This window comes from Propithecus coquereli, unplaced genomic scaffold (genome assembly GCF_000956105.1).
Source record: "Propithecus coquereli isolate 6110/MARCELLA unplaced genomic scaffold, Pcoq_1.0 Scaffold383, whole genome shotgun sequence".
NCBI classification, from domain to species: Eukaryota; Metazoa; Chordata; class Mammalia; order Primates; family Indriidae; genus Propithecus; species Propithecus coquereli.
Window position 1 is genome coordinate 329,786 of NW_012149541.1, and position 8,366 is coordinate 338,151.

The 8,366-nt window shown below is 41.3% G+C and overlaps 1 protein-coding gene across 1 annotated transcript in view; it reads right to left on the reverse strand.

Moving 5' to 3' along the window:
- The window catches only part of DIS3L2 (DIS3 like 3'-5' exoribonuclease 2), a 394,844-nt gene that overhangs the window by 319,318 nt on the left and 67,160 nt on the right, over positions 1-8,366 (reverse strand). The window contains exons 2-3 of the mRNA XM_012652208.1: positions 3,124-3,272; positions 2,428-2,585 (exon numbers count right to left, since the gene is read on the reverse strand). Coding sequence (XP_012507662.1) covers positions 2,428-2,585; positions 3,124-3,175 — 210 coding nt within the window. The 5' untranslated portion in view covers positions 3,176-3,272. The remainder of the gene's footprint in view (positions 1-2,427; positions 2,586-3,123; positions 3,273-8,366) is intronic.

Sequence of the window (8,366 nt, forward strand, 5' to 3'; positions counted from 1 at the left end):
TCCCTGATGATGATTTCAAACAATCACAATAAGGAAAGAATGGGCAAGGAAACATGAATAAAATGTACACAGATGAGACTTGAGTTTTAAATCAGAGTTATAACAACTGAGGATCCCCTCACTCTTTTTCAAAAAACAGTATCCTGATCCTTTATTCAGTCAGTAAATAAATATTTATTCAATATAAATTTATTAAGCATCAATCAAATGCCAGGTACCGTGCTAACTTGTGGAATAATACATGACCCTGCCATCAAGGAAGTGAACAGTCTATTTGGGGAAACATAAAAGCCAAAAAATGGTAATAGGTTTAGCGTAAAGGGTAAACCCAAAAGTCAACTTCAGGAAAGCAGTAACAGCCAACTCTGCTTGGAGAATTAAAGTGACGCTTCTCAAAGGGGGTAACATTTAGGAAGGGATTTAAAGGGCAAGCATGATTACATCAAGATAGTGGAAGAAAGCATTCCAAGCTCCAGGAACAACATGTACAAAGTCACAGAGGAATCGAGGAGCACAGTTTTTACAAGAAAAGTCTTAAAGCTCAGGGTGAATGGAGGAGAGCATCCCTAGAGGAGAGAAGCAGGAAATGAGAATGGGAAGACACAACAGGTCCTTATACACATGCAGCAAGGGGAGGGCCAAGAAATGTACAGAGAAAATGGAGTTAAGTATATGGGGTGAATGATGAAGAGCAAATGAATGGATTAATGAATGGACAAATGCCCAAATGCAGCTTCAACTCTAAGAGAAGCCTTGTCAAAGAAATCTAGGAAAAGCTTTTTTTAAAAAAAGCCAATAAGTCTGGGCGCGGTGGCTCACACCTGTCATCCTAGCACTCTGGGAGGCCGAGGCGGGAGGATCACTCAAGGTCAGGAGTTCAAGACCAGCCTGAGCAAGAGCGAGACCCCGTCTCTACTAAAAAAAAAAAATTAGCTGGGCATGGTGGCGCATGCCTGTAGTCCCAGCTACTCGGGAGGCTGAGGCATGAGGATGGCTTGAGCCCAGGAGTTTGAGGCTGCTGTGAGCTAGGCTGACACCACAGCACTCTAGCCCGAACAACAGAGCCACACTCTGTCTCAAAAACAAAAAGGCAATAGTATTCCTAGAATCAGAAAGATCAACTCATTTGTTAAAAACCAGTTTCCTATTCAAGAGTCTCATCAATCACATGTTCACTTGACCACAGGTAAATAGAAAGGTAATAAAGAGGAAGAAAAGATGATAGTATCTGTTAATTGGTTGGATCTTCAGTCAAAAACACAAACACAAAAGCTGGGCTGTCAGAATGAGAGAAAATGGAACACAGTCAACATTTGCAGTGAGCCAGATAGCACATGGCAATATTTCTACATTAATCCTAGAATTATGAATAGATTTAATTCAAAGACTATGTGGCCCTGCCTCCCTCTCCAGCCTCGTTACCTACTGCCTGCCTTATATTTCGTGCCCTAGGAGATCACAGCTGCCTTACTCCATGTTGTTTTACAAGTTCATGTTTCCATTAATGCCACTGCCTCTCTGTGCCTCCTTCCCACGCACATATCACTCATCTAAAAGGCCCAAACTAGTCACCCATCACAGGTATCACCTCCTATAGGAAGTCTCTCCAGAAGCTTAGAGTACACAGTTTCCCAGTTTCGCCCCGAGTATTCTACCATACACTCTGGTCACCCTTTTATCTGAGTTCTTGCCGTTTTATCCCCAAATCACCTGTTCACATGACCACCTCCTCCCACTGGGCTGCAAGGTCAAAGTACAGAAAGGCAGTTTCATCTACCTTCATCTTGACAGCACCCCCGCAGTGTGCTCCCAATCGTAACTGCTCTTGGCTCCCAGTGGATGCTCAGCAAACATGTGCTCAGCCAAACCACTGAACTAGCTTACAACATAGTTTGTAAACGATAAAGCACTCAACAAATATTGACTGCTGCTATTTATGGTTTCCTTTCCAACCTTATCCATTTTTCTCAGTCATTCAGCATTCACGTTCTCCAGGCAAACTGCTCAGTATATCACATATCCAAACCCTATTTCCCACTTCTAAATAGCTCACACTGCTCCCTCCACTTGTAAAGCTCTCTCTCTTATCTTCACTTATTCAAACTGTACCAATCCATGGCCTGGCTCAAATATGTCCCTCCCAGGAAAGCATCCCTAGGCAACCCCAACTGGAAATAATGGCTCCCTCCTCTCAAATCTCAGAGCACTCTGCCTGGCCCTATCTTTGGTGCTTATCACCTATAAATGTACTACAGGTCTAAAAAGCACCTGTTGTGTCCTCTTCTCTGTTATGCCAATCATAACAGCCCTGCCCTGTTATGTCCTCAATTCTCTCAAGACACAGCACAGAACAGGAAATCATTTAATGAATACATTGCTTTGGATTCCACATATTCAGGGAATAACCTTCCAGTAGATTTTAATCACCTGGATAAGTGTTCCTTTCTTCAAGCCTTCTGAAACATCCTCCTTGGACATGTAGGTTTCAAATATGCTCTTTTTCTTCCCTCGCGTGGACTTGTTCTTTGACTTTTTGTCACCTGGTGAGGCACCAATGCCATGTGAGCCAACCACAGAAGACACACCTAGAAACATGAGGCAGCAATCAACTCTTTCCTCAGACATTTGCGTTTTTAAAACTGAAGGTATTATACCTTTTTTATTATTATTTAGAAAAACCAATAAGAAGATGAAACTCCCTGATGATGATTTCAAACAATCACAATAAGGAAAGAATGGGCAAGGAAACATGAATAAAATGTACACAGATGAGACTTGAGTTTTAAATCAGCACCACAACATGCATGGAACATAATCTAAATAATGGGTTCAGTATGCTTTGCTGTTTATAGACATAAACTTCTTAAAAATAGGAATTACTAAAAGATTGTCACTTTTCTGGAGAAAATTAACTGCTGTACTCAATATATTTAATAAAAATAAATTAAAACAATAAGACACCACACCTAATTCTAGAATAAATAACACAGGAGAATATTTAACAGGTCACCAAAAGAATTATAGTTCCCCTCAGTCCTAAAAGTCACCCTCAACCTCCACACCCATTCCACTTGTATCTCAGTTCTCCAGTTGCCAGGGCAGACTCCATTTTCCTTTTGCTACCTCTGGGGGGCCCCAGGGGCCGGAGGTTCGGCCTGTAGTCAGAATGGCTCATTATTGGTTCCAAAGTCGCCTCTTCTCTCCAGATCCAGGGAAGCCTCCACTGCTTAGCTCAGAGTTCTGCCTGTCTTGAGCAGCTCAGTTGTCACTAGCTGAAACCAAAGAGAAATTGGTAATTCAGAGAGCAGTTAACCCATGGCCTCCTCTGTCCTTTCAGGAATTACTACTTGGATATACTTGAGTGGCAAAGGCAACATGGTACCCCTCCTGGGTGCTGGTGTCGCATTCCCCTGGGCAGTTAGTCAAGCACACCATCTGTCCCGAGGTTCTTTTCAAGGCCTTCACCCTCACAGGTACCACTAGACTACTCTTTGGGCCACTTCAACTAAACAGCTCCACAAATAGGGCAATGAGGCAGAAAATAAGGAATTCTGCAGTTCTATTCAGTTTGTGAAATGCACAAAAGTAGGAAGAAATGTGCTTTTGAAAAATAGTATAAAGGTCTAGAATCTAAAAGCTGTAATGGAATAAATACTAAATTAGGGCCTGAGATATGACATTTACTAACTTTAACCTTAGACAAATGATGTACCTCTATGAAGCCAAGTCAATTCCTTAGACTTCATCAACAAAACCTAATTCATTGCCACAACTTGATGCCCACAACTAACTACATAGCAAACTCCAGAGAGTTCACACACTTTCGAAATATGGCAATATTGTAATTAGACGTCTCTTCCCTTACTCTTACCTGCTATCACCTCAACCCAGTTGTCTGATCAGAAGCTCAGGCAGCTGTGTCTAAAGAAAACAAGAGCAGCTGCCTGGATCAGAAGACTGGAAGGTGGGACCCTGCAGATGGCCCTTGGCCTTCCACCTGGATACTGAACGTGTCATCAGAACTTTTCCTTTCTAGTCTCTGCTGGCCACCAGCCCAGGAGTCAAGTTTGTACTTGAAAATTTCCAAATTCCTGGTGGGCAGCCTGCTTTCCCACAAAATGGATCAAGATGTCATCCTGAACACTAGCTTCCATTTCCTCTAAATTTCCCACACATGTCCTTCACCGAAATGATGTAATTTTTCTTTAAATTGAAATTAATACTAACTTAGGAGAGAAGATAAGCAACAGAGACAAAGGGTAACAGGCCACTTAGTGATATATGAAGAAATTCACAGATAAAGTTAATCCAATGGCGAGAAGGAAGACAAAGAGATGGCCCTGCATAAACAGCAAGGGAATGGGAAAGGCACACGGAGGAGTCCAGACAGTCTGAGGGTTTAATCCAGAAACGCGTTCATCCACTCATTAATTGAACAATTACCTCTGCAACACACTATGCTAGGCACGATGAGGGATACAAAGGTTAACTAGATTTTTAAAATCATATTAAAATAACAACTATTACAAGTTGGGAAGTGATAAGCACTATACTTTTTAAAGTATAGATAAATGTATAATACATATAATGAGAGGGAAAGAGTATTTCCAGGTCAGGACATCTGAGAGAACTTTAGGGAGATTTTAAAGAAGAATTAAGAATGTGAGGAAAGCATACTGTTGGCAAAAGGAAACAAAAACAGAGATACAAATAGAAAAACACAGGCAAGTTCTTACAACATTTGGATACAGTCCAGCCTATACGAAGGGAGGCAGTGGCAAGGAAATTAAAACAAGTCGGAAGGTCTAGAAAACCAGCCCAGTTTTTCAAAGGCACTAGGGAGTTTCTGAAGCATGAATAAGAAGAAGAAAAGAACAACAAATACATCAGAGTTGTGTTTCAGGAAAAGTTAACCTGGCACAGGATCGAGAGTTGCCTGGAGTTGAGCGAGACTAGCGGCAGCTGCACCTTAGGAGAGAACCAGGACAGACGGTGCAAGCGAAGGGAGGCCTGAACTCACGCTGTACAAGCAGACAATGAAAAGAAGAGGCCCTTATCATGGTATTACACAGGACAAGCTGGTACCACATGGCAACCAGGCAGACCGGAAGGTGGGCAAGGAGGTGGCAATTGTGTGAGATTTCCAGCTAGGAGACTGGGAGATGGTAAAGTCACTACATTAGAGAAGAAGATGAATTCTACTTGGAGTATTACACAGCTCACATGAAGCGATTCACCAAATACTTGAAAGCTGGAGCATAACTTAGAGAAATCAGCCAGCTATTTGCATAAAGAGCATAACTCAAGAGTGCTGAAGAACAAATGAGATTGCCAAGAAAGGGTACGCTGATACAGAGGAAGGCCTAGGATGAGGAATGAATAAGCAGTCTTCCCTTCCCTGCGACATGGCTGTGAAGGCCCATTAACCCTAGAGAAGTCCTGGGCACTCCACCCCCTGCCATACTAAAAGTACAAGTGAACTTCCAATCCTTAACAACTTCCAGAATAAGGCCACTGATAAACTGCCCAACTGCCCACTGGTCCCTGGAGAGGGTGTCCTATCATGGAAATAGTATACATTCCAAAGTGTTGGGCTGGGGTTAGGATGAACAGGCAGCAACAGTCAAGAACATCAAAAGATATACAAAAAGGCTGGAATGAGGAGGAATGGGGAAAGGCACTAGCCTTGAGAAAGAGCAAATCTGAAGGAAGCCTCTGAGTGAGAGAAGTGGTATCATGAGACCCTTTATATTCCCCCAACCTGGCACAATGCAGAGCATGTAGCAGGTGCTCAAAAGTTTAAATAAATGAAGCCTATTTGGGACAGAAGTCAGGTCACAACAAGTACATGCTAGTAAGAAGTATGAGTAGCAAGGCCTGGACTATGATGGGGCAAGTTAGGCATGTAGGGTGCAAATTTGAAAAAGCAAAGTCCCCTAAGTGCCAATCCCACACTGGCAGGACCCGAGAGTGAAAGCCTCCTAGAATGTATGTGGCTCTGGCATCTCACTTGTCTTAGTCTAGCCTCAGCAGTTACGAGTATCAAAAGTAGATGGAATTTATGAACCCCAATAGTGAAGGAAACTCAAGAAGGTAAAGTCAAAAGACATGTCTAAAGAAAGAAAAGGTTGAGCCTATTGAGAAGCTAAGAAGTAGCCAATGGAAAGCAAGAAGTGGAAAAAACAAGTGAAATGGGATATAATTGATGTAATAAAGAAAAAAAAGAGGATGGGATTAAAATAAATTTCACTGAAATTAGAAAATAAACAATTTACATTACAAATCGGTAAGAAACACATGGATTAGTCAACAAGTAGTGCTAAGACACTAACACAATTTTTTAAACTAGCCAACAGATCCCTACTTCATAGCACATTCTGAAATAAATTTCAGTTTGAATAAAATTTAAATGTTCAAAAATAAGAGACAAAGAAACAGAGAGAGACAGAGAGAAAGAGGGAAGAAGGGAGCGGAAAGGATGTCCAGAACAGATGAATGAGGAGTTTGACAAATATTATCTCCCAAAACAAAAACAACAATAAAACTGGACAAAACTCCATTTAAAGATCTGGATATTGACCAAAAACATTACGACACACTGAGAAGTGCTGGTTTAAGAAAATCTATTGAACCTTGATAACAACAGTGGAAAACTACGGTGTTTTAGCTTGGGGATCCTATCATCCCACACCCACTCCTGATTCCTTGGTATGAAAGTTCTATGAGGGCAAGACAAGCTGTGAAGACTGGCAGCTCCACTGCCAGAGGGAGCTAAATTTATTTGGAGAAAAACATGGAGAACTTCATGCCCACAGGCATTGTCAAAAACAAGAGTGATTCCAAGGCAAAAAATGAGGTAAGGTCAAAGTTACAGCTAGCCTGAGTTTGCAATGCCACTAAAGGCAAACACCAGATCAGCAGACCAATCAGAAATTTAACATGGAAAACCAAGGTATTAGACAGCCAAAGTGGGCCTTGATAAGAATGTACTTTTTCCTGCTGGTCTAGAACACTGTGTGCATGCACAAGACAACAGATATAAAGAAGAGAAATGAGAGGGCCACAGCAAGCTACCCATCCCTGAAGGAACGTGAGGCCTTGCAAACGGAGAAAGTAAAACCCAGGGCAGACATAAACTGCCTGAACTTTGAATGCATTCCCCAAGCCTCACAAGAACATTGACAAAGGGTGGGACCCTCATTATTTCAAGGAATTTAAACACAACCTCTGACCAATCATAGGCTGACAACTAAGATATGCCAACCCAGAGGCAACTACTTGACAGGCTGAAAAATAAATACAAGAAAGGAAGAATGAAGAGAGACATCAACAGCCACACAATGCAGGAGGAACAGACTCCATGGAATTAATTAGTCCAGCCAAGTCACTAACCAAAAGAGAACGACCTCCAACCCCGGGGAGAAGGGAATCGGAATACAGACTATACCACCAAAAATGTCTAGTTTTCATAAGCTATACAAAGAAACAGAAAAGTATGATGCATACATGGGGGAATTCAATAAAAACTCTCTCTGGGGGAGCCTAGATTTTGAACTCAGCTGACAAAGACTTCAAAGTACCTATTACAGATATGTTCAAAGAACTATAAGAAATCATTTTTAAAATAAAGTATAATGAAAATGGCTCATCAAATATAGAATATCAATAGAGAGAAATTAAAAAAAAACCCAAATGGAAATTCCAAGTTGAAAGATACAAAAACTGAAATGAAAAATTCAATAGAGAGGCTCAATAGCAAAACTGATCTATCAGAAGAAATAATCAATACACTTGAAGATAGATCAATTAAGATTATCCAATATAAAAAAAAGAAAGAAAGATGAAGAAATTTTCTTTTAATTCCAAAATCAGGAATTGTAATAAAGAGTATCACTCCATTTTTTAATATTTTTATGTTTGACCGTTGACTTATTTCAAGCCTCACCTCCCCTTTCCCCTTTGAACCCACATCTGGACAGGCTGATAAGAAGTCTACATGTGCCCCTACCTTGGCCCCAGCAGGAAATTCAAATTTTGCAAATCCTCAGCCTGCACATGGGAACTTGATCCTAGTGCCCTAGCCATTATAAAGGCATAACCCACACCCGCTTCCTCTGTTTCAGTCAAGCCAGGCCAGACCTACTTGTTCTGACCCTACCATTCCCAGAAATCTCGAGTAATAAATTTTCTCTCCTGGCATGTGGAGTGCTTTCAGCATAGACATTCTACTTGCTAACTGGGAGGGGTCCATTCTATCTCCATAGGGTGACCACAGAACAGGAATGAAAGATGGGACATATTTACAGTATAGAAATTAAAAGAATTATAAGGAACAAAAAGGCTGGAATGAGGAGGAATGGGGAAAG